We start from the raw sequence: 25375 nt of genomic DNA on the forward strand, positions 1-25375 counted from the left end.
AAGACAAGGATTCAGAATTGCTTTAGGAGGGAACTTTACTCTGTTTTGGGGCACTTAGAACAAGTTTCAGGTGAGAGGAGGTGACTGTGCTGCAGACCTATAGTAACTAGCAGTGGTGAGAAATTAGACTGTGCTATAATGGGCATGTTGAGATTTTTGGTATGTCTTGATCCTTTCATCAAATGGCCACCATTATGTGGTGAGGCAGCCCCCTCTCCCCACCACGGGCAGCAATAAACACTCAGACAAAACGGATTGCAAAAGTGGTGGAAAGTTTAAATAGAAAGCAGTGAATGTTTACAGACAGCCCGAAGAGCAGTGACAAAGAGAGATCCCAAAGCAAACCCAGAGACATCCCATTCCCACCTGAGGGTACACCCAAGACCCCCAGGGCTCCTTCTTCCCCCCACACTGCTACGCTAGTCTCAGCTGGCCAGGTCTGAGACTGCCCATCCCCCCGTGGCCTTGGGCCTAGCCAGACCCAAAGCCAGGAGACATCTCCCCCAGTTACCGGCTGAAGGAGGAAGAAGAAAGAGGAAGTGCTAGACCCCGCACTGGATCTTATAGTGGTGCAAAGAATTATGGTAAGAAATACACAATTTCCTGTGTCCACCCCTCTGGACACAGGAAGTAAACACAGCAGGGGGCACCCAGCTCAAACTATAACAGTATGCTATCAGAATTGCCCTGGGCACCTGCTTTGAGGGAAGTCACTGATTCTAGCTTGACTCTCTTGGTTTTTTGTCAGTGCTAGTGCCTCACAGAAACTTTTACAGTGACATGACCTGCTGAGCTGTACAGGCTGGTGTTTAGTGCGGTCATGTTTTCTCTAGCATGGTGCTGGTTTTGCACGTCCTACACGCTTTGAAATTAAAATTACTTGATGGTGCATGTTGGTTCAGTGAGTGGAAAGCTCAGCATTTGTAAAACATTTTTAGTTTGCTTTCATTAATGTCCATAGAACAGTAATGCTGAGTCCTCCTCCATGGATGCTGGTGAGGCAAATGGGTATTGTTGGTTTTTTTTGTGGCCTCCATGAATTTATACATTTGCAAAGTCTGTACTTTCCATTTAAGGGCAGTTTAGTGCCTTGGCCTTCTAGGGACGTTCTTCATGTGCATATGGAATCTACTGCACATGATTTATCCTCTGTAGATTTTTTTTAAATGAAGAATGAAATTTCACATTATCAAAACTATAAAAGTGTGAAAAGTCTTTGTCTCCCCCAAAGTGGAAATGCATAAATACTTTGTAAACAATGCAGGCTGTAAGGATTTTAACTAAAGAAAATGAGATCTTCAGCTGCTAAACTTTGAGGTTTTGAGTTACTGCAAAACCCTCATGACTGTGATCAACTTGTCCTCTTTGTGACCTCCTTTGTGAGGAATCTTAGATGCTGGAGTCATGTGGTTCCATCATAACACTTGGGATAGAAAGACAGAAAGATGTGCTGTGGGAAGGGCTTCTGATAAACCAGCATTCAGGAAGGTGAGATCTACAGACCCTTGAAAGCTGAGGCAAATTAACTTATCCTCATACAGATACACTAGATCCCAAAGAGAAAGAGGTGGATGTTGTACAGTAGCTTTCAAAATGCATCCTTTAAAACACTAACCTCTAAGTCTGCTTTGGTAATTTGGTTTAAGCAATTTCCCTGGTCATGGACCTTCCTTCCTAAGAAGGACAAAGTCCTTCATCTTCTTTGCATCTCCTCCACTTCTCTGCCCATTCTAAGCCACTTTCCCTTGTATTTCAGAGGCTTTCCTGAAGACATGGGACATTGTTTCAGTCTTTTCTTCCAAGATCTTTATATTACTGGCAGTTGTTAACAACAGTGTCTTTGAGGACCTTAATGCCTCTGGTAAGTACTGTATGGTGAAAACATTTTTGTTTGTACCGCCCAACAATTTTGAGATAACCCTCTACAGATCCTTTTTTTTCTTTCTTGGAATTTGGTCTCACATTTCTTTCCATGTGTTTGGGAATACAAGTTTAGGTGATCTAATTAGCTGTGGCTGTTGCATTTTGCTGTTGTTGGGGGTTGCTTTCTTATTATGGCTTTAAAGTCTGACTGGGGCTGCTAGGATCTGTGTTTAATGCCTGTTATTTGTGATTGCACTTGAGGAAGATATTCTGTGGTCCCTTGTGAACTGTATCTATTATGTAATGGAGTCCAATCTCTTCCTGTCAGAAAATGTGACTGGAGAACAGCTGTTTTTCCACCACCATGGAGAGATGTGTAGCCCTGATCAAAAGAAGCATGTACTTATAAAGGCTAAAGGGAATCCAGCGAAGTATAAATTGCTTTTATTCATCAGAGTTTTGCCTTCTAATGTCCTGATTGTCTGAGAGGACATAGATATCTACCTGAAATCCGGATGAAAGCAGCCCTTTCTTGTAATGTCAAGGGCCCTACTAGGACACAGTATGCCTAAAACTTCACTTTATAACTCCCTTATATTCTCAGCATTTGCTGTGTTGACCTTGTTGCTCTGTAATGACTCTGAAGCACAGCAATCCCAATCATCATCACCACTTCTGAACTTGTGTGAACTTGCACTTTTTCCTCACTTGCCCACTTTTGGGGAAGCTTGATCCACCCCGCCCCAGTAATTCATAAGCATGCTGTTCCCAGTAAAAGATACATACAATAAAGTCTGATCAGAACAGTGTGAAAAGCAGCATGGAAATGGTCAGTATAGTTCAGAGCCCCATTATCACAGTACAAAACAACAAGTTTTGCAAACAACAAGTAAATTCCTGGTTCAATCATCCTGACAACTGCCTCTAGTAGATGAGGAAAGTTTTCCAGCCTGTAACATAAAAATACTGAAAAAGCAATGTCAGACAAGTGCAGGTTGGAATGATACAGATATAGACAACTCTTTCAGTTGGAAAGCTAATGATGTTGAGGTTCGTTAAAAAAAACAATCCAACCAAACCAAAACACTAAACCACACAGAACTGTAAAACAGAACTGTTCCTTTAGATGTAAACAGTGAGATTCACGTACACATGAAGTTTAAGAGGAAATACTTTTTCATTTATTTTTGGTACACTCATCAGTAGTACTTGTAGCTCTTGCAAAGGCTTTTGCGAAAGATTTGGAATATCACATCATGGGAGCACTTGAGCAATACACACATAGATTTTCCTATTTAAAACGGATTAGGACAGGACGTTATAACTTGTGTTGCACAGTACTCAAGGTACCTCAAAGTGGCGTGGGTGACGTTGCGGGGGCATCACGGATGCCTCCCCCCACCATACTCCTCACTCCGACAGGAACGGGCACACGTATAGGTCGGCATGCACAATGCGGGTAATTCCTGCACGGCCGTTTGTGACCAGAAAAACGCTGCCCCTCGCACTGCATTCGGAGCCACGCTGAGCGCTGGGAGAGCTCCGGGGCGCGCTGCTCGGTGCCCCGGCCTGCCCGGCGGGCTTGACTTCGGCACTGGGCTCGGGAGAGCCCCATCTCTATGGCCAGCTCCCGCACACGCCCTCAGCCCTCCCGCCGCTCACACTGCACGGTCGGACTGGGAGGGGAAAACGGCAACGAGACCCCCGTCGGAGCGCTCCGCGGGCACCGCCGCACGGGCTGCCAGTGTGGGACCCCGCTCCGACGAGCCCTGGCCGGAAGAGGGCGGCAGCACCTCCCGCACGGCCGGGAGCGAAGCAAGCGATGCCAGCGGGCAGGCTCGCCGCCGCCACCGAATGCCCCTCAGCCGCAGCGGCCCCCGAGCGCTCCGGGCGGAGGCGGGCGGCCCCCTCCCCTCCCCGGCCTCCCCGCCCCTGCCCCGCATTGGCTGCGGGCGGTGACGGGCAGCTGGGGAGGCCCCTGTCAGGCGGCCGCGGAGGGGCCTACACTGGGGGTCCGGCCGCGCCGGGGAGCCGTGCTGTGTCGAGCTGCGGGGTGTCGGACGGAGTCGAGCCGCACCGGTGCCGCCATGGGAGTAGAGATCGAGACCATCTCTCCGGGAGACGGTACGGGACCGCGGGGGCATCAGCCCTGCAGCACGGGGGCGGGAGCGCCCGGCTCCGACCGGCGACCCGACCCGGTGGGTGTCGCCCGGGGCTCCGAGGCTGAGGGGAAAGGAGGGAGCGCGGAGCCCCGGTGCCGTGAGGCAGCGGGGTGCAGGAAGGAAGGCACGGCTGCCCCCGCTGCCCCTCATCTCCGCGGGCACGTCTCCCTGGTGCGGGAGAAGGGAAGCGGGGCGAGGCGGCTGCTCGAGGTCCCAGCGGCGGGGTGGAAGCTGTCGGCTCCCCGGGCGGGGGAAGCAGCAGCAGGGCCGGCGAGGGGGCCGGGGATTTGTCTCTGACATCCGCTTGACAGGTGCACAAACCCTTGCGCGGTGCAGCCGGCCGCGCACGGGGGGCAGCGGTGGGGCCGGGAGCGTCGCGGCGCTCTCCCGGGAGCGCGCCCTGCCGCAAACTTTCCCCGGTTCCTCGCCCAGCCTCGCCGGAGTCCACCGGCCATTTGTGTGAGCATCCCTCCCGCGTGGCCGGGCCGCCTGCAGCCCGAGTGGCAATAACCTCTGCTTGGCGCAGGACCTCCCTTCCAGAGCCAGTTCCTGTCGTTCTGCTCTGCAGCGGTGTTAAAATACCATTTCGCAGGATTTGGGGTTTGTTGGGTTTTTAAGGATAACATCCATCCATAGTTGTGGATAGAATAAGTCAGATTCATCCTCGGGTGGTTCACAACCATAAATAATTTATTCAAGTCCATCTCAGCTGAACTTCTTTGGTCTAGTATCTTTTCTTTTTGTGTCCTTTTAAATGGACTTCTCCCTCTGTCCTGTTTAGCTTGGGGGATTTCATTCTTCTCTTGGTTGCACAGATTTAAAAGCAGAATACTTATGTGTGGGTGTAAGTAATGTTGCTGGCTTGAGAGCAGAAAGAAGGGGGGAACTTAACCTTGTAATTGTACTCTCTAGCTATTAAATATATCAGCCCTGTCTTTGTAAGCAATATGTCATTCCACATAAGGTTATATGGATTAGTACTCTTGGATGCTAGTCTTAATAAATATCAGCTGACTTTAAGCACTCTCTTAAAACCACAGCTAGTCAGTGGTCCTGAGAAGCTTTGCTTCTAATTCAACTTTGATTTGAATTTATGTAACTTCACTGACTTTGCTGGTGTTACTCCTACAGCAGAATATGTGTCCATAAGGTCTGGTACTCCTTTTCTCAGATCTCTGTATAATAGTGCATCATTTGAACAACACCTCTTTTGCCAAGGGTGGGATTCATCTCACAAAACTTTTTCTCAGCTTAGATGGCGAGTCTAGCCTTGTAGGTTTTTTCCATAGTAATCTCTAGAGAAGAATTCATCTTCCCTTTCTCTGGATAGGCTGGATTTTTCTCAAAGTGCTGCTAATTCTCCACTGCAAATAAAGGAATTCCAGGAAACTGGCATATGATAGTTGCCAGTGTTTTAGATGGCTGAAGTTAAATGAGATCATAGAAGATGATAGAGATGAATCTTACTTTAGGGTTACAGTAGTGTCCTGACTGCTATCTATTGTACTGTGCTTTGTGCAACTCACAGCAGCCAAATACAAGCTGATGAAGAACAAGGCTGTTCGAATAATGCTTGGAACCATCATAATCTCAATTTCATGTTATAAGTCTTGAGCCACCCTATTATCCTCCTTTTCTGCCCTTTACTGCTCACGGTGGTTTTGGCATATAAGCTCCAAATACATAGTGTATGTTACTGGATGTTTTATACCCTTCAATGCACACTATAATGCATGAGTGATCACACAGGATGTTAGGGCTTGGAAGGGACCATTGGAGATCATTGAGTCCAACCCCCCTGCCAGAGCAGGACCATAGGATCTAGTACAGGTTGCACAGGAATGCATTTGGACAGGTCTTGGAAGTCTCCAGAGAAGGAGACTCCACAACTTCTCTAGGGAGCCTATTCCAGTGTTCCATGACCCTTACAGTAAAGAAGTGCTTCCTCATGTTGAGGTGGAGCTTCCTGTGCTGTAGTTTACATCCATTGCCCCTTGTCCTATAACAGGGCACAAATGAGAAGAGGCTGTCCCTTCCTTCTCCACACCTAACCCTCATACATTTATAAACATTTATTAAATCCCCTCTCAGTCTTCTCCAGACTAAAAAGCCCCAGGTCTCTCAGCCTTTCCTCATAAGACATGTGCTCCAGTCCCTTAATCAGCCCCATAACCATCTGTTGGACAATCTCAAGTAGGTCCCTGTCCCTCCTGAACTGGGGAGCCCAAAACTGGATGCAGTATTCCAGGTGAGGTCTCACCAGGGCAGAGTAGAGGGGGAGGAGAACATCCCTTGATCTGCTGGACACACTCCATGATCTGTCATATTAATTCGTGCTGAGGCAGTCAGCAAGTCAACTGAGCCTCAGTTTCTGGTTTTCTGGCAAGGATGTTCCTCAATAGCTGGTCCAGGGCCTTCCCCTGGACAACATTACTTGAAGAAATCAAGATTAGGTAGTTTAATACACCACTGGCACCTAATGCAGTCTGGAAAGTCTTCCCCTAGCTTTCAGTGCCTTTGGCAGCACCTGTGACATGGTAATTTTGAAAATGGTAATTTTGTTTTCCAGTTGCAAGAAAATAATTTAAGCCTTCATTTCCTTTCAGTATGGAAATTTTAGGAGGCTCTTACAAGAGCCCAGTGCCTTTGCAGGTGAAAGTTTCTGTAAAGCCCTTCCTGGCTAATTAAAGATGCCCCTGTCAGAGCTCTTGAGTGAAAGGCATTAGAAATGTCAATGCAAATGGAGCTTTCCACGACTTCATTTGAAAAATTGCAACAAAAACATTCTGAAAGATTTCTGGTTATAATCCTTGAAGTTTTGACAGTGCTTTATGTAAATGCATACATAATGCCCACCAATGAAGGGAAAATTGCATGAGGAGCCAAGCTGGAACCTTTTATGCTAAACCATACCCATTCCTGTCTTGCTTATTAGTGATTGGATAAAGCATAGTCACTACAGATCTCAGACAGGCATTTTCCTCTTGCAAGATAAACCTGCCTAGCCAGTCAGAGACAAGAAAAGAATCACCTTTTCTAATTTTAACAGGACGGACGTTTCCAAAGAAGGGTCAGACATGTGTGGTGCACTACACAGGTAAGGCACGTTCTGAATGTTCTCTTCATACCCACTGCCCTGCCTTAAGGAGCAATTGGCCATTTCAAATGTGTGTCTTGTGTTTTTTGCTTTCTCCTACCACTCATCCACTTGATGATATTCTGATGGGTTTCCTGAACACTTTGCTCCTAGCTGAGCAGTTCAGGCCATAGCATCTAGATGTGCATGTTAGTAGGTTTGCCAAGTGTAGCATTCAGTGATGAGAGGTTAACAGAGGAAGCTGTGGACCTGATTCTTTAAGCCACTTTGCTGGCTAATGAAATCAAGCATGAAAATGCTGGGTTCATGTTTTTCCAGCCTCTGATCTCAACACAGATCAGTAATGATTGTATATATCTTAAAAGCTCATGTCAGTGTGCTGGCAGTAACATTCATTCCAGACTGAAGCGATCAGTGCAAAGTCTATTTAACACTTGCTTTATGGACTTGGATGAATCTTAACTGACAAGTCTGTTAATGGAGCTGTTGCTGCTGCACCTTTGTGCAGAGGGAACGTGTCCTTGAAATCACTTTGGAACTTTCTATTTTGTCTATAGTTATGGAAATTGTCAAAAGAATGCAAAGACCTCTGCAGTCTGAATCTCCAGCTGGGAAGTTCACATCAAGAGCTGCCATGTGATTTGTCCTTTTCCTTGAGGAAGGCAGAACTTAGGTGATGTGGGGACTGAGAGCTACTGAGCTGCACCCAGATCTATTTTCCACTGGCATTCAGCATTATAGGAGAGTTCTCACTGGAAACTGTTGCCTTCTTTCAGTTTTGTACTTGCTTCTCTAGCTTACAGCTGCAGCAAGGTGGGAACATTTTCCAGTAAATGTAACTACTGAGGTAAACCTATTTGTATTCTCAAGCACCTTTTTTTACGGTATCAGTAATACCTTCTTCAGAAGGTTATATACATGATGGGTGGCTAAGGTAGTGGGTTGACAGCAAAACACATTTCCAACAGCAAAGGTTTGTGTCATGCTTTTGTCAGAGGTTTCATTGAGCAAGCTTCTGAAAGCCTTTGGCAATCTGCTTACTTCTTTTGCTTTCCATCTCATTGTACTTTGCCTTGTGCAGATGGATTGCAAACAGTTTGGGATGTGAACTGGCTCCTCCATGCCTAACCTAATGGCATCCTCATCTTGATTGGGTCTTCAGGTGCCATTGTAGTGCAGATAGTGACACAAGTCCACAAATGGCAGTGTCCTTAGTCCTGGAATGTTTCAGCATAACTGAGGCATTTTCTGCAGTTTTGTTTCCTGTGGTTTAAATTTGTTGACTCTGGCAACAGGAATGAGCAATGCAGAGTTTTCAGAGATTTAGGAAGGTGCCACCAAATGTGAGTTTTTGGTTAGAAAAGCCCCTGAACAAAACTTTGTTGTGAATGCTCTGTCTAGAGAGTGTGGGGTAAAACCTCCACTCAGGGAAGGTGAGTCCCATACCTGGCCCTCTTGCTGGATGATGCTGTGACATCCCACATCTGCTCTTAATAGCAGAGGAGCAGCTTTTTGCCAAGTTCTTCGGAGCTGACGTTCTCTTGTCTTGTCCCATGTCGGTTGTAGCAGGGCTGACTTCACAAGCTCTTCATTTTTCTCCTTGGCCAGTTGGAAATCTGTGATAATATTACAGTTCCCTTGTTCAGGAACTGGTGATGTTCAATATTTGTAGTGTGCTGGAACAGACTTGTTGGAGTGAGACTACAAAGGTACAGTAAATAAATAATTGCTTATTAAACACCACAAAATACATTTGGGATAGAATAGATCAACATTGAGATCTGAAGGATGGACGTCAGGGTCTGTTAACACACCCAGGCTCTGTATTCTTGTCATCCTGCATCAGTTTTCTCAGTTTCCCACTTCTGAAATGACTGTTTCCAGCCCCTGACCTTTGGTGTCTGGCTGGCCACCACTCTCACTTAGCTTTCTCTTATGGTTGTTTTCCCTTGGCCAGTGAAGATCCTGGCAAGCTTTTTATCCAATGGTATTGTTAGTCAGGTGAAACCATGGTAAACATGAATCAGTTCTCTCAGTCAAAGCAAGCTGGTGTTACCTTCTTCCCCTAGAGGAGCTCTCCATGTGCTTGACATCCAGATTGAGTGGAGGCATCTGCAATGGAGATGAGGAAGTTAAGACGTGGCAAGGACCTACCTGCCCAGTTGCAGTTTTAGCTCTGAAAGGCCAATCCCTTGAATGGCTTTGCTCAGCCCAGCTGAGGCAGTTCTGGTGGGATCAGTGCACACAGTGTGATGGTCAGCCTGCAGCAGCCTTACTCTGTGCTTCTGCAGAGCTGCAGGCTGGTGGGTGACCTTGGTTGGCTGCAGTCCCACCTTCTGAGGGGGGAGGCTTTTGTTGTCATGCTGTTAGTGCACCTTGCATACCTCTGCAGTTTCTGCTGCTGGTGCCTCCTCAGTCAATGCAGCAGCCATCTCCTCAAAAAGTTCCGCATGGTGCTTCATGAGAAATCCCACCAGCTCTCTCACCTGCACAGAGCAAACCGTTGGTTTCCAGGCTGCTGGCTGAAGGGAGCAAACAGCCTCTCCTTCTCCTGACCCTTCTGTGCAGAAAGCTGAATCTGTGGGCCCCCCAAGTCCCACCAGGTGGTCTCCCCAGTTCAAAGCCCCCCATTTGACCCCAGGTGGGCAAGTGCCAAGCTCCCTTATACCAAACCATTATTGAAAATGATTTTCCCAAGGATGCTGAGCCACATAGATATTTCTGGTCCCTTACAATCACCCACACCCCTTCATGTAGCTGTGGCTCCAGTGGTGCTGGGACAGGTGCACAGCACTGCATGGGCTCAGGGTCATCCCTGCAGAGCAGATGGGGCTGGGTATGAGAAGGATGGCTGCTGTGGGGCCCAGCTGTGCCAGGGTGTCCCTGAGTCATGGAAGGAGCTCACCTGAAGCCACAGCAGCAATTTAGCTGGCCCATCCTGACAGGTCCACAAGTGTCACACAGGACACTCTGGTGAGGCTCAGGAAAGTGTCAAACTGACTTGAGCAGGGCTGCCAGTGAGTCCTGGTGCCAGACTGCATAGCGGAGAGCTGCACGCTTCCCAGTACCACTCTGTGCTGGCCTAGCATCGGCCCAGCAGGCACTGTGGCGGTTGCCAGCCTGTACCAGGAAAACACAAGACGGCTGCTGGTCTCTCAGCGGTTGCACTGGGGGGCTGTGGCGGTGAAGGGGCACCGGGGGCTCTCCCCAGTATGTCTCTTTTGCACTGGGAGCCTAGGCCTGTGCACAGCACTGCAAGCATGGGCTTACCAGTGCTGAGTAAAGGGAGGGGAAGGGTCATCTCTCTGGCAGCTGGCAAGGCATTGCCCAGTGTAGCCCACTGCCTTTAGGCAAGGGCAGCTTGGTGGCTTCTGGTCAATTTGATTTTCACCAGGACCCTAGGACCTTTTCTGCCACACTTCTTTCAGCAATTTTGCCAAGCTGCTTTTAGTCACAAGCCCTTCTGGGCTGCAAGTACACACTGCTGCCTCATGTTGGGATTATCAGTACCCCCCAGTTTTGCAGGAGATGCTCCATATCATGAAAAATGAGCTGGTAGGGATCTCTGGGATCATTTCTCTCCAATTGCATTCTGATTTCCACCTTGCACTGGGCATCCTTAGAATCGGTCACTTCTCCAGAAAGTAACCAGAGCATATTAAAAGGTGATTAACAAAATGATGAGCCAATTATGGAATATAACACCGTGTTTCATTTTCCATACATAGCAAGAGGCCTCAATTATGGTGTTCTGTTTTCTTATTAGAAAGTACTTATTGTATGTGAAAACCAAAACACTTGCATTAAAAAAGATGGGCATTTGACTTAAAGTTATTTCTTTGGTGTGGGTGTTACTGGGCAGAAACCTTTGAGCTGTGTCATGAATCCGACCAGAGAGCTGTAATAGCTCTTTCTTTAGAAATAGGTGAGTGTTAGAATTCCCTAGCAGAAGACAGCAGCATCTACAGGAAGGAAGGCTTTCTGTTGTGATCTGCAATGCACCTAAGTATTTGCAGCTCAGAAAGATTGACAAGCCAGTGTGCATAAATCCCTTTGCAGTCACCATGTCTCATTTAACTGGCATCCCACTACTGTACTCTTCTCTAAAAACTTTATTTGAGTGAACATTCTGGAAACCCCTGCATTATCAATTTCATACAGGCAAAACAAGTTCTTACAGCAGCTATTTCCAGGAGCTAAGACTGGCCCTTTGAAGTCCTGTTCCACCTTCATCTCTGCCCTGTTTTGCAGCAGGACTTCTTGATTCTTGTTCTTCTGCAAGCTCCTGCTCACAGGGCACGCTCACTGTTGAGTGCTTCTGAGTTGCACATGCATTGGAGCTGTGTCCTCTTACAGGGAAAACCTGGGCTGGCAAATAGTGTTCACAGCTTGTGGTTTGAGCATACCTCAAGGACATCTGTGTATGGTAAAAATAGAAATAGCCACATGAGAAAGCACATGGAAAACTTCTCTGAAAACTGACTGTAAAATAAAATGATCTAATCTAAAAATATGATGTGCGCCTAGCACAGAAATTCACCTTGATTTTAAAGTGCTGCTAATGCTGGAGGTGGTTTGGGGGCCTGTGGTATGACTACATGGAAAGGTGCAGGGGGAGGTAATTGGAGTCACAGTGTGACTAGGGGCTGTGTGGACATGCTGGGAGCCTGGTATTGCCTGCATGTTCTCGGGCAGTGCCGGTGGCAAGTAGTATGGTCTCCAAACTACCACGCATCTCAATGTCTTCCCTGACATAGGCCTGCATCATAGGTATCACATGAAATAACAGATGCAGGGGGTAGCCTCACAGCCTGTGTTTTGGTAGAATATAGCCTTACCCCATCATCCTTACCTCAGGGTGAAGAAGGGAACGGACCTCTAGAACTGATGCAGAGGATGTCTAGAAAGGGGGATCAGGAAGGGGAAACAGAGAAGCAAGTCAGTAAGTGTTGAGAACTGCTGTATGCTGGATACCACTTTTTTGACCTTGGGACCTTTCTGGCCTCTGTCGATCACCCTCTTAAGAATAATAAGCATGCACTTCCCCTCCATCAAAAATGAAAGGTACAGTAAATGTGAGCCCTGCATCGCTACATAAACATATGGATTCCCTAGCACCAAATGTTCCAATTTTCCTGTAACGCAAGTACTTTTCATGTTATCTTTTTGGCAGAACACAGCCTAGTGTACTTTACACAATTTTACAATCCCTGACAGTTTGGGTATAAGACTTTGCACCTGATTTTTAAATAGCTTTATTCTCTTTTAAATAGAAAATGATACCTGCTTTGGATATTGCTCGAGAAGATTGCCTAGTAATCAAACCAAATACACAGGAAAACCTTTGTGAAAGACAAAATTCTCTTCACACAGCAGTAACTCTCAAGTGCAAATCTACTTGTAGCCCTGATGTTGCTGTGCACCAGTCACACATGAATTTTATTCTTGAAGTGTATATTCATCACTCTTTTCAATACAATGCAGCTATTCTTTACATGTGTTACAGCAACCCCCAGAGGACCCACCAGAGGGCTTCATCATGCTACACACAACTGACATAATGAGGTTAATTTTATCGAGTGTGTTTGGCTCATTGTACCCCAATGTTCATGATTCATCATTTCTTTTGTCAGTGAATAGTGAGATAATGAGGTAGCAGGTTGACAGGGGCAGAAATAGATGTAGATTTAAAATGACAGATATGCCTTGAGAGCAAGTTCAGCGAAATAGCACCTCGGCCAGTTCCATGGGAATTGCCAGGTCAAAGCTGACTCAGAATTAGTATTTATGAATACTCTATCAAAATGTAAGCATGAATAATGTTAAGTGATGTCTTAATACACATGTTAACTGATACTTTCCACTACCCAGTATTAAATGTTCTATGCACCAAGTAGAGACCTGGTACTTGGCCTTGTTGAATCTCATACAGTTGGCCTCGGTCCTTTGTATATTTAGAGTTGAAAAGGTTTTAAAATAATGTAACTGAAATCTGAGGACTTAGATGCCCAGATGCTTTTGAAATACCCACAGTATGACTACTGCATCTTTAGCCACCTAATTGTCTTCAAATATCTGCCCTTTGTGCTGCGTTAGCATGCAAAAACAATGCCATCTGTGCTACTGTTGTGTTTTGTGGCGTGAACGCGTTGATGTTTCTGCAACGTGAGCATTGCAGAGGTACTGAGAAAAATTTGACTCTATGATCAACATTTCTATGGGAATGTGTGTGGTAGCAGATATTATATTATCCTATCCTGGTAGGTGTGACATTTTAAATCTGATTAATACATACCACATGATATATACATTTGCAGTTAGAAGATTGTGTGCTGCTCTAGCAGGCAGTGAGCGTTTCTTAGCTTTTACTGAGCTTATCATGTTACGAGTCATAGAGACAGGGGAGTATAGAACATTGCTGGCCACTTTAAATGAAGATTGGTCCCATTTGGCTTGCAATTTTAAGTATTATTAATTACTAAATATTTTGATTGCCTTTTGTTATGTACGTGTGTGATTCACAGGCTTAGGAGGCATGCCATGTTCAGCCTCTAGCTCAAGAGCTTCTGCTGTGTTGGAGGTGAACACGTTCTCATTCTTGAACACCACCCCAGGCCATGTCTACCTTACAGCCGACAAGGGCTGGGAGCAGGCGGGTTGTGTGAGCCACCACTTCTGATCACAGGTGTGCCCTGCAGGCACAGTACAGACTGCCCTTCTGTGCTAAGGTGCCTGGCAGAATATTGAGCTGCCAGACAGGCTTAGGCAAAGCATCCCTTGGGCTGCACCTGGGGTTGCTGTCTGAATATGGAGTGAGTCTGATCCAGAGAGCAGCCTTTGGGTGACCCCACCATGCAGTGTTGGAAATACCTGTTTTCTCAGAGCATAGCCAAGTCTCTAAGCTGGAAAGTTAAGCTGAAGATACATGGCTACATAGAGAGCAGTTTCACCTGAGGAAACATCCATGACTTCAGCATGACCCAGTCATGATTTTGTAGCTCTGCGCTGGTGGTAATCCATGTTAGCTCGGACCCTGGCTAGGATCAGACAGGTTAGCTACTGCTTAAAGATTTCTGACTGGAGAACAGAAACAGAAGGAAAAGAATGAAAAGTTTTAGGATTAGGCAGAGAATGATTATATCTGTCTGGGCAGTAGCAGTGCCACACACATGCAGTGTTTGGAAGCTGCTGCTTGATGGCACCACCTAAAATATTCATGGAGCAGCCTGAAGTTTGCTCAGCTTGCAAATCTAAGCGTGGCTCTGGAGCCAACCACAGAGCTTGTTATTGGTCTCACTGGTCATTTTACCACTTCTTTTATTTACTCATACTCTGACTTTGAGCAGACCAAGAGCCTGATAAAAGGAATATCCAATGCATGATTTAGCTAGCCCAGATGGTCACCCCATGGCCTTCTAATTTCTAATTTCTTGCATGTAGAGGCCAGTGTGAGAGAAAGCAAGGAATTTAATGGGCATGGTAGAGTAGTCACAAGGAACACCCTCCTGCTACTCTGCAGTGTCATGTGAGAGTCACGCCAGGTAAACAGTGTTTTTCATCTGCAAGGTTGGAGAGTTGTGTTTGCTTTATGGGTCTCCTTAGAACTGTATGGGAAAAGTGTTTCTCTACTGAAGGCTGCATGTTCTTGCAGTTTGAGTATTTTTTGGGGGCTGCATTACTAATTTCTCATGAGGAAAAAAATAATTTATGAGCAGAACTTCTGTATTAAAGCTCAAGGTGACTGAGAGACAGAAGATAGTTGATTATTTAACCTTCCACTGAAAAGACATGTTTAATTCTTTAATATGTAAGTGTTTTTACATAAAAAAATCTACATTTTTCTATGCATCTCTGTTACCAGTTCTTAATAGTAAACATAGGTGTGTAGGATGAAGGAGAATAATTGTTTTTTAAGTGGTTGAAAATAATGCCATTAAACCTTTGTGATCAGATATTACAGGATGTGGCTATTCATGTCAAGGTGCTTTTTGCTAAAGATCTGTCCTGCAGTGATCAACCAGTGGCAGCTCTGGGGCTTCAGACATAAATATTCAGGAAGGCAAAGCTGGGGAGATCTTCAGATCAAATTCATCCATGGCAATTTTAAGGGTGGAGTAACAAGTTCAGTTCTGGAAAAGTAAAGAATGAGGTATAATATCCTTAGGACAACTAAACAAAAACTTTAATGATCCTCTGGTTGCAAGGCCTTTGACACCGTCCCCCATAGCAAACTCCTGGCCAAGCTGTCAGCCCATGGCTTGGATGGGAGCACACTGCATTGGGTTAGGAACTGGCTGGAGGGCCGAGCCCAGAGAGTGGTGGTGAATGGTGCCACATCCAGCTGGCAGCCAGTCACCAGTGGTGTGCCCCAAGGATCAGTGCTGGGGCCCATGCTCTTTAACATCTTTATTGATGATCTGGATGAGGGCATCGAGTCCATCATCAGTAAATTTGCTGACGACACCAAGCTGGGGGCAGAAGTTGATCTGCTGGAGGGTAGAGAGGCTCTGCAGAGGGACCTCAACAGGCTGGGCAGATGGGCAGAGTCCAACGGCATGAGATTGAACACATCCAAGTGCCGGGTTCTGCACATTGGCCACAGCAACCCCATGCAGAGCTACAGGCTGGGGTCAGAGTGGCTGGAGAGCAGCCAGGTAGAGAGGGACCTGAGGGTGCTGGTCGATGGTAGACTGAACGTGAGCCTGCAGTGTGCCCAGGCAGCCAAGAGGACCAATGGCATCCTGGCCTGCATCAAGAACAGTGTGGCCAGCAGGAGCAGAGAGGTCATTCTGCCCCTGTACACTGCACTGGTTAGGCCACACCTCGAGTACTGTGTCCAGTTCTGGGCCCCTCAGTTTAGGAAGGATGTTGACTTGCTGGAACGAGTCCAGAGAAGGGCAACAAAGTTGGTGAGGGGTTTGGAGCACAGCCCTGTGAGGAGAGGCTGAGGGAGCTGGGGTTGCTTAGCCTGGAGAAGAGGAGACTCAGGGGTGACCTTATTGCTCTCTACAACTACCTGAAGGGAGGTTGTAGACAGGCAGATGTTGGTCTCTTCTCCCAGGCAGCCAGTACCAGAACAAGAGGACACAGTCTCAGGCTGTGTCAGGGGAGGTTTAGGTTGGATGTTAGGAAGAAGTTCTATACAGAGAGAGTGATTGCCCATTGGAATGGGCTGCCTGGGGAGGTGGTGGAGTCACCATCATTGGAGGAGACTTGATGGGGTGCTTGGTGCCATGGGTTAGTTGTTTGGATGGGTTGGATTGGTTGAGGGGTTGGACACGATGATCTTGAAGGTCTCTTCCAACCTGGTCTGGTTCTATTCTATTCTATTCTATTCTGTTCTGTTCTATTCTTTCAGTGCAAATGCAGATCCAAAAGGATCAAATTCTGCTCTGAAATACCCCTCTACTTCAGATGTTCCAACCAATTTTTTTCTTAGAATTTTCATTGTTTCCAGGAACAGAGAAAAGATAATTTGATTATGTTTGTATCATAGTATCATCCAAGAGCTCCATTGTGCTTAACTGTGCAAAAAACAGATTAAGAGAAACTCATTCCCAGACAGCTAAGGGAGGTGAACAATAAAGAATGGAGGAGGAAGAGGCACATCTATTTTACTATTACATTTACTTTCTGTTTTCAGAAATGAATAAAGTAGGAGACATCTCATAGGAAAATCATCCATTTAATAACTTGATTTTCTATAATGGTAAGGACATTTTGAGGTGTTGGGGAGAGATGCTTATAGTGAGAGGAGGTTTCAGAGAGATACTCAGAGAGAAAGCACAAGAGTCCACACCTCCTCCAGGTCTCCAGGACCATTTTGTTTGTTTTGAATGTGTTTTAGCCCACTGTCAGCCTTGCCTGTGCTCTCTTCAGAGAGAGGTGGTTATACTGTAGTATGTACAGTATGACTCCACTGCTATTAATACACCCTCAGGGAAAGGGAAAACGACATGGCACAGTACGTGTGAAAAGACATCTTGTGCTGGCAGCATTGACATTGAGTCATTCCATCTTGTCTGTGGCTGTGGGGAGCAGTTGCTTCAGAGTTCTAAAGCTGCCATGGGCTAATCATTATAATAAGCACTTCAGGCAGAGTCTGCCTCCCCACATTCAGTCTCCCTCCATCTGTAAATATTTGTTCTGTCCACATCTATTGTTGGCACAGAGGCATCAGAAAAAAGTTCTTTTAAGCCTTTGCTTGCATATTTGGCTTTGGGCCAGGGAAAGTTAAATGTGTCATCTTAGCCTCTTACTGCCTCTGCTAATTCTTCTTTTTAGTAGTAAATTATGACTCTCTTCATCATGGGCCAGAATTTCCTGGGGGTAGGTTGTCACTCCCCCAAGGCACACACAGTTCATATCATGTGCAAGTAAACAGCAGGATACAGGGTTTTTAATTCCTTTTGTACACCCCATCCAAATTTGTTCATTGGCACTTTCCCCACTCAGAGGGAAGGATGGCTGTCTCTGTATACAAGCCAAAATTTGATTTATTTATTTTTTGCCTGCCTTCCTTCCTCTAGTTGTCTGTAGCTGGCACAGCAGATTTCCAAAAATGAAGGTGTTAATACAAGTATCACTTACCACCCCTCCTGCGACATCTATGACACTGCTATTTCCAACTTAGAATGAGAAGAGCAATTTGGATGAGTCAAGGAGTCTGCTCTGACTCAGACTGTTTAATGTGGGAGTGTCTTAGGGTCATGAATATTTCTATTAATATAGGGTCCAACTTGAATAGGGAGCTCTGGTTCAATTTACCTATTTTCATCAAAGTCACAGCCAAACTAAACCTGTCTCAGTTTGCTTTGAATTTGTATGAACAGAGTATAAACCTCAAGCTCCAAACAATTATTATCTTAAGGAAATTTGATAATTATATTCTGTGCTTATCCAACACATTAGCCTTTATGTATATGGTGGGAAATTTTGTGCAAGATCCTCCTTTATTCTTGAAGTTGCTGACTGTATGCTGCTTTTGCAGTGAACAGTGTTGAAACCTAACTAGTTTAATGTCTCATATACTGTTGGGTTTTTTTCCTTCACACAAATGAAACTGTGAAGACCTCTCTTGAATTCTTACCCTTTCAAAGTCTATAAGCAAGGCTACTGAGAGATGCTTTATCATTTCTCCCTCTTAAGCTCTCAGAAGGCTCTTGATGCAAGGATAAAGGAAGTAAAAGAGTTTTGATTCATGTGTGTTGTTTTATTACTGTTAAGATGTTGTAAGTAAATACTCTCACTGCGTCTTAGTCCTGGGCCCTGCAGAATAAATCCACATTAGAAGAAGTGGCAGGTGCAAAGATTAGAACATCAGAGTTTTCTGGATTCCTGGAAAGAAAATTACCTTCAAATACACTGACTGGGGGAGATGTGCGTGGGTGGGAAAACCCCTACATCTCAAGTTTCCTATCTCTGGAATGGCTCAGTGAGAATTTGTTCCCATCTGCAACAAACTAGCGTTGCTCTGTTGACCTTTTCAAGGTTCAACTGTTTTACCCCAGTTTAAAATCTGACCTTTTGTGTGCAGATAGCAAGGTGGCGCAGAACTGGGAGAGATCAGGGCAACACTTCCTAATCTCCATGAAGGCTTCTGAAGCAGATAAAAAGGTAGTGCTCCTGCTTTGCATTCTGTAACACTTCAGCAGAGCAACTAGGATGTTGAAGTTGCTCTGAATGAGGTCGGAACAAGGGTTAGAAGTTCTTGTAACCTTAAAAATACAGGTGACACTGATTTGAGTTCTATTCTGAGAGTTTAAATGATTGAGCAAGCAAACTGAGATGTGGCCCAGTGCACTTAGTCTGGTAGCACTGTCACCACAAAGACAGAAATAAAAATCATATCCAGGCACCAGCCTAAAAAGATTCTATGGACTATTAATCAAATTAGGGATCAGATAACATGTTCTCCCAGTCACTGGAATGAAGTCTGTCTGCCTTAGAGTAAGAACATACACTGTGCCGTGGCTAGAAATGCTCACTGCCAACTTCATGTTGTGTGTGAAAAACCATGCAATTTGTATGGCTGTGTGAAGCATTAGATCATCTGAAAAAAAGTGAAAAAATTCTGTAGTCTAAATTCGCCTTCCCTCTTTACTAGGCAATATCAACAGTCAAAACAAATCTTGGAGCTCACATGGAGGAATTCTGGTATTTGATTTGAGCATGCACAGTCCATCTCCAAAATTCAAACATGACATCAGAGGTCATGACAAATATGTTCTGACATGCATCCTGGACCTGCAGTCATGTTGCATGACAGCCTGATGTCATGATCTTAGCCTGCAAAGAATATGTAGCAGAAATCATGTTGGTAGCATGACAAACAAGGCCTTTCTGTTGATTGTTTTCGTTGCTAAGACTTCACCTCTAGCCATTGTCAGATTACTATATAGAGAACCTGACACAGAACTGAAACTAATGTGAGGAAATAGAATTGTGTGCATCCATGCATGCAGCAGTTCAGAAGAATTGGTATTGCCTATATGTTTATTGAGTGTAGATATGATCCACCTTTAGGCTGTACTACAACAGTATCTGCATCATTGCTTTTCCCAGGGCCATCTGTGATCTTCCTTGCTGATACCATGCTAAAATGTTCACTTCCTTCCCATCCTTCCAGTCTTCCTTGTAGCAGGAAGACTGGTAAAGATTTTAAAACTAATAAAAATAAAATCAAAATATGATGTTGTTGACTTTCTAGTCAATGACACCTCAGGAGAAGCAGCTTTAGCTGCTCCTCTGAAAAAGTTGCTACGAGATGATGTAATCTGGCAGTAGGCACCAAAACAAGACATGATATTGCAGCAGCTAAAAATGGCAGTCTGCAGTGCACCAATATTTAGGATTCCTGGTCCTATAAAGCAGTTCATTCAATTCAGAGAGATGCAGCTAAGCACTGTTTGAGTCCTGGCTCCTTGCAAGATGCACTGTGCATGTGTTGTCCACATAATTTGCTGTAACAGAAGTACACTAAACAGAAGTAGGATGTTTTATTTGCTCCAGAAATTACTTCTCTGCTTAATGTAACGTTGCAATCCAATTGCAGCAGTTTTATAAATCACTTGGTTGTGGGTTGGGGTTTTTTTGATTGGTTGGTTGGTTGTTGTTGTTTGGGTTTATGTCACACCACTTTCCTTTAAACCCTTGGGAAAGCACTGATGAAAGATAGTATTTCTGACACTGCCTAGCGAAGTGTTACTTTGGGATTTGCTGTCCAGGAGTCTGGTGTCATAATCTTCAGAGTCAGGTGTTAAGATCTTTGCAGAAAAAGCTGTTAATGTTACAGAAGCCACCTCAGTACTAAGGACAGGTCACATAAAGGCTTGCATGCTTATTCACAAGCTGTGCAAAAATTTATATCATGGGTTTTTGCCAGGACAATTGACTGCTAAATAGCATCCATACTGGACCTTGAAATGCGTAACCACTCTCTAAGAAGGCTGCGAACAGCAAGTAAAAATGTAAGGACAGAAGGCAGTATATAACCCTCTTTCTAGAAGGCAAACACTAGGACACATAGTGCACAAGCAAGGCAGATGGTTTGACTCTTAAATATAGATCAAGAATTGAATTACCAGTATTATTAGGGCTGGTGTAGACTTTTGATCCAGCTTTAGATGTGTTTCCTTCACTAACTGCTTTGGTTGATATTCAGGATGGGATGCGGGCACTGCCCTTAAATGCATAAGATCAGGTATTCATATGTTGGTGGCTAAAATTGCAAGTGGTTTGGCACTACATCCTGTATGATAGGGCAGAAGGAGCTCAGAAACAGAAATTGTGATTACATGCCACAATCTGCCTGAAATTAAATTCTTCTCTGAGCATTTTCAGAAGGATGGAACTTGCTCAAAGCAGAAGTGGAGCTTTCCCCAACATATGAGGTGTGGTGGGAAAGTGAAGCAGCTTTGCAAACCAGCAGAGAGACAGCTTGCCTGGTATTAGTGCAAAGCTGGTGGTCAGGAATAGCCACAGGTGCAACTTCTGTTACAGAGGTTGTAGTGAGGTGGGGGTTATCTCTTCTCCCTAGTAACAAGTGATGGGACAAGAGGAAGCGGCCTCAGGTTGCACCAGGGGAGGTTTAGGCTGCATGTTAGAAGAAAATTCTTGACTGAAATCAATCATTGGAATCAAGCAGGTGGTTGAATCTCCATCCATGGAGGTGTTAAAAGATCAAGAGATGTGGTGCTAAGGGACATGGTTTAGCACCAGATTTGGTAGACTTAGATAACAGTTGGACTTGATGATCTTAAGAGTCTTTTCCAACTGAAATGATTCTGTGATTCCTCTGCCTGAGCATCCTCATCATGTCATGATGTCAACAAGAGAGAGGAACCACTGATGTGAAACCCAAACTTGGTTTATCAGCAGGAAAATACAGCTGATATATGATCTTGGCAGAGACTGGTGTCAAAGGAAGACTCAAAAAGTTTGAAAGCCATTGTTTGGAGCACATCATAAGCTGTAAAGAACAGGTTTATTTAGAGCTTTAGCTGAGGTCATGGACATACAGGAGAAGTGTTCATCTGAATTATATGTGGGTAAAGACTGAGCACTGACGATGAGGGAGTTCTCATGGATCAAAGTGTCTTCAGGGCAGATTAATAAGTTGAAAGCTATAAAATTATGCCAAAAATGGTAGGTGGACTTGGTGAAAATTTGTGAGTTTACTGCACAATGATACTTATTTTGCTGAGTGGATGATCATAATAGAGAAAATAAAGAATGCAGTATATGGTGCTCTGTGTGTCTAGGATACTGCCTGAGCCCACAGACTTGTGCAGAACACGAGATGTGAAATGAGATGCAGAACATGCTTTCATTTGGTTTGTTCCTGTTACGATAGAGTTATGGTTTAAGCATGCCTGGCTGTGTCCTTAGTGATCTTTGGTCATGGGGACAGGCAGAAGCTCACAAATATTCAGTTGTGATGGGGAAGACCAATTAGATGTACCAAGAAATTTAAATTCTCTGTATCCTTTTTCTTGATAAATCCACAAATGTACTTGTTATACCAGGAGAAAGATTTGTACCTGTGTCAGTTTTCAGTCCAGTCAGCAGGGTTTCTTTATTTGAAACTTAGATAATGCTTAAATTCATTTGGTTTATGTAATTTTCCTTTTTTTTTTTCTTTCTCCTGGCAACTGTTTGATGATATGAACAGCCAGATTACTTAGTACTCTGATGAATGATTTTCCAAGACTCAGCAGCTTGGGTGATTGCTGCCCTTGTGAGTGGGATCACTGAAACACCCTATGCAGGCAGCCAGTAAATCTGCAGACACGTGTTTAAGTATTAAAACAGTACACAAAACCGAGAGAAATTAACTCCCACAGACCTTTCTCTTTGCTGTGCAAAATGGGAACATGGAAACAAAGAAAAAATTGTCACAAAATCACAGAATTAACCAGGTTGGAAAAGACCTTCAAGATAATCAAGTCCAACCCATCACCCAACACCATCTAATCAATTAAACCATGGCACTAATTGCCTCATCCAGTCTTATTTTAAACACTTCCAGGGATGGTGATTCCACCACCTCCCTGGGCAGCTCATTCCAATGGCCAATCACTCTTTCTGTGAAGAATTTCTTCCTAACATCCAGCCTAAACTTCAAAATTGTTTTAGAACCATAGAATTGTTGGGGTTGGAAGGGACCTCAAGGATGGTCCAGTTCCAGCTGCCCTGCCATGGGCAGGGACACCTCACACTAGATCAGGTTGCCCAGAGCCACATTCAGCCTCGCCTGAAAAATCTCCAGGGATGGGGCTTCTACCACCTCCCTTGGCAACCTGTTCCAGTGTCTCACCACCATCATGGTGAAGAATTTCTTCCCAATATCCAATCTGAATCTACCCATTTCTATTTTTTTTTCCATTCCCCCTAGTCCTATTATTACCTGACAGCCTGAAAGTCCCTCACCTGCCCCATTTTCCCCTCTCCCCCCCTCAAATCCCAGAGCACCTGAGCTCTGTTGGAGTCTCCTCCAACCCCAGGTGCGGCCACTTGGCCCTCCCCACCCACTCCCCTTTTTAATCCCCCCCAGGAAAGGCAGAAGCCTCAAGCTGAGCCCATCTGGGCTGAGGGATCCTCCTCTCATCACTGGTGAGTCCTCATGGTGCACACTGGGTGATAGTGGTGGTGACAAAGGCTGGGGGGCCTGGTGGCCCCCCGGTTAGTTAGGAAGAAGGTTGATGGCCCCTCCAGTATCATCCATGGGTACTGGCTGGGCCTTCTCACTGGGGCTGAGCTTCTCTGTGTGGTATCTTGGCTGGTGAAGGTCTTGCTCCTGGCTCTGGGATGGGGGCAAAAATGGTGGTGGTGGAGCAGGAGCTGTTTAGTTGTATGATGTTATACTAATTACACTGTTTGCACCTGGAGGCCCCTTGACTCTGCTCTCATCATTCAATAAATCTCTGCTTTTATGCCTCACCTACAGACTATTTCTTCCCCCTTACTGCTCCTTTTTAGAAATAAGGAAGGAAAAGAGGAAAAAAGGCAATAAAGCATATCTGGAAAATGCATTCACTGATCAATCCACTCTGAACAGGAAGCCTTCAGGAAGGAAGCAGCAGCCTAAACAAATTGAACTTTTATATGTTGCATAGCATTGTGTATTATGCAGAATAAGCTATGCTACCTGGTCTAGGAACATCTGTTCAATTATTTTTAAAAGTGATGTAGAATCCCTTTTAAGTGTCTGGGTGAGTTTTAAGCTAGGTAACTGCCTCATACAAATATCATCCTATTTGATCAAAATTTTAGGTCAGTTCTGCCTTTCTTTTGCCTGGTTTGGCTGTTTGTATACTTGAATTTCATCTGATACACCTTCCCTTCAGCTTGCTCTTTGTGAATTTTAATTTTTCTCTTTTTCCTTTTATGGTTTCTCCTTGAGGGCTTGGGTGTCTTTTAGCTTGGATGTAGCTAAACAATACTTGGTGTTAAATAATTGGAGAACCTAAATAGTTCATACCAGCAATTTGAAAATAAAGCAGTGTATTCTGAATTGGATTTTCTTTGCAGTTTTGGATCAAATTGAACAGGACAATCATTTTGCAACAGAAAAATACCCTGTCCTTTATATGTTTTTCCTATTTCATTGTTAGGAACAGGTTTTTACTGACTTCCTGTAGTAAGTTACTCTCATAGGATGCTACTTTTTCAGTTACACGTAGTGGGATGATGAAGGGTAGCGTGGTTTGTGAGTGTCTGGTCTACAGCAGCTCCTGTGAGTTGTACAGCATATTCATCATCTTTGTCCTTACTTTTGCAGATGATGATGTTACCTGTTTTGCTGTAGAGTCTTGAAATCTTCCAGGTTTTTGCTGCTGGTATAATAATACATTTGTTTATGTAGAGCTTCAGTGTTTGGTCCACTTTCATCTTGTTTTCCACCCTCTTGTGCTGTTTAAATATTTTTGTCAATGTTTACCTTCACTGTTTGTGTCTGTGGATTGACTGCTTGGTTCCTAAACAGACATAATGTACAACGTCTCTTATTTGCAATAGTCCTGAGTGTGAAAATACTTTTGCTTTTGGAAAAACATTGCACATCTGTGCAGTCCATCCTCAAACTCCTGTTAAATGAAATGAGAGCAATGCAGGGACAAACCCTACACAACATCAGACACTGCTGATCTAACAAGCCCTGAGAGCAATGATTGAGATCCCACTAACCTCCCTAATTACTACTTGCTTATTTTACTCCTGCTTTCACCATTCTCCATTTCAAGTTGCCATACAGATTCAAGGGGTTGATCCCATCAGAAAAGGTGAAGGACACAGATTTAAATTCAGGCTTGAGGTAGAGTTGAACTTGTGGTGCTCTTGGCACACCTTTATGATAGAAAGGCAGGCAACAGCATCCTCCATATCAACCACCCTTTAAAAAGGAGGAATATTCTCAGGCTTGTGTCTGTCCTTAAAATTGGATTCAAAGCTCTATACCCAAAAGCTAAATCCTAGGAAGAGCTGAAAATTGTGGTGTAGCCTTGCACTTATGAGCTGCTAGCAGACTATAGGCTGCACTTCACTCAGTGCACAGGCTTTCTGTATTTTAACTTCTGGAAGTGCCTGTTTGCCTCCATGGCCTGTATAAGAAACTTCTGATTCTTTTTCTGTCTGATGCTTTAGTAAAACTCAAGGAGAGTATCAATAATGGGTGATACTTATCTGATTCTCACCCCTTTCTCTGAGGTGTTTCTCCTAAAACATTTATTTTGCATTCTCCTTGCTTCTTCCCTTT

General features: G+C 44.8%; 1 protein-coding gene across 2 annotated transcripts in view; it reads left to right on the plus strand.

Annotated features, from left to right (window-relative positions):
• Positions 1-3709: 3709 nt before the first annotated feature.
• The window catches only part of FKBP1B (FKBP prolyl isomerase 1B), a 36409-nt gene continuing 14743 nt past the window's right edge, over positions 3710-25375 (plus strand). The window contains exons 1-2 of one of the 2 annotated variants that reach the window (XM_054179907.1): positions 3710-3987; positions 7075-7122. In XM_054179907.1, the coding sequence (XP_054035882.1) occupies positions 3951-3987; positions 7075-7122 (85 nt within the window). In that variant the 5' untranslated portion in view covers positions 3710-3950. The remainder of the gene's footprint in view (positions 3988-7074; positions 7123-25375) is intronic. The other variant, XM_054179908.1, reaches the window with a different exon arrangement.

Source organism: Dryobates pubescens, chromosome 3 (assembly GCF_014839835.1).
Source record: "Dryobates pubescens isolate bDryPub1 chromosome 3, bDryPub1.pri, whole genome shotgun sequence".
Taxonomy (NCBI): Eukaryota; Metazoa; Chordata; class Aves; order Piciformes; family Picidae; genus Dryobates; species Dryobates pubescens.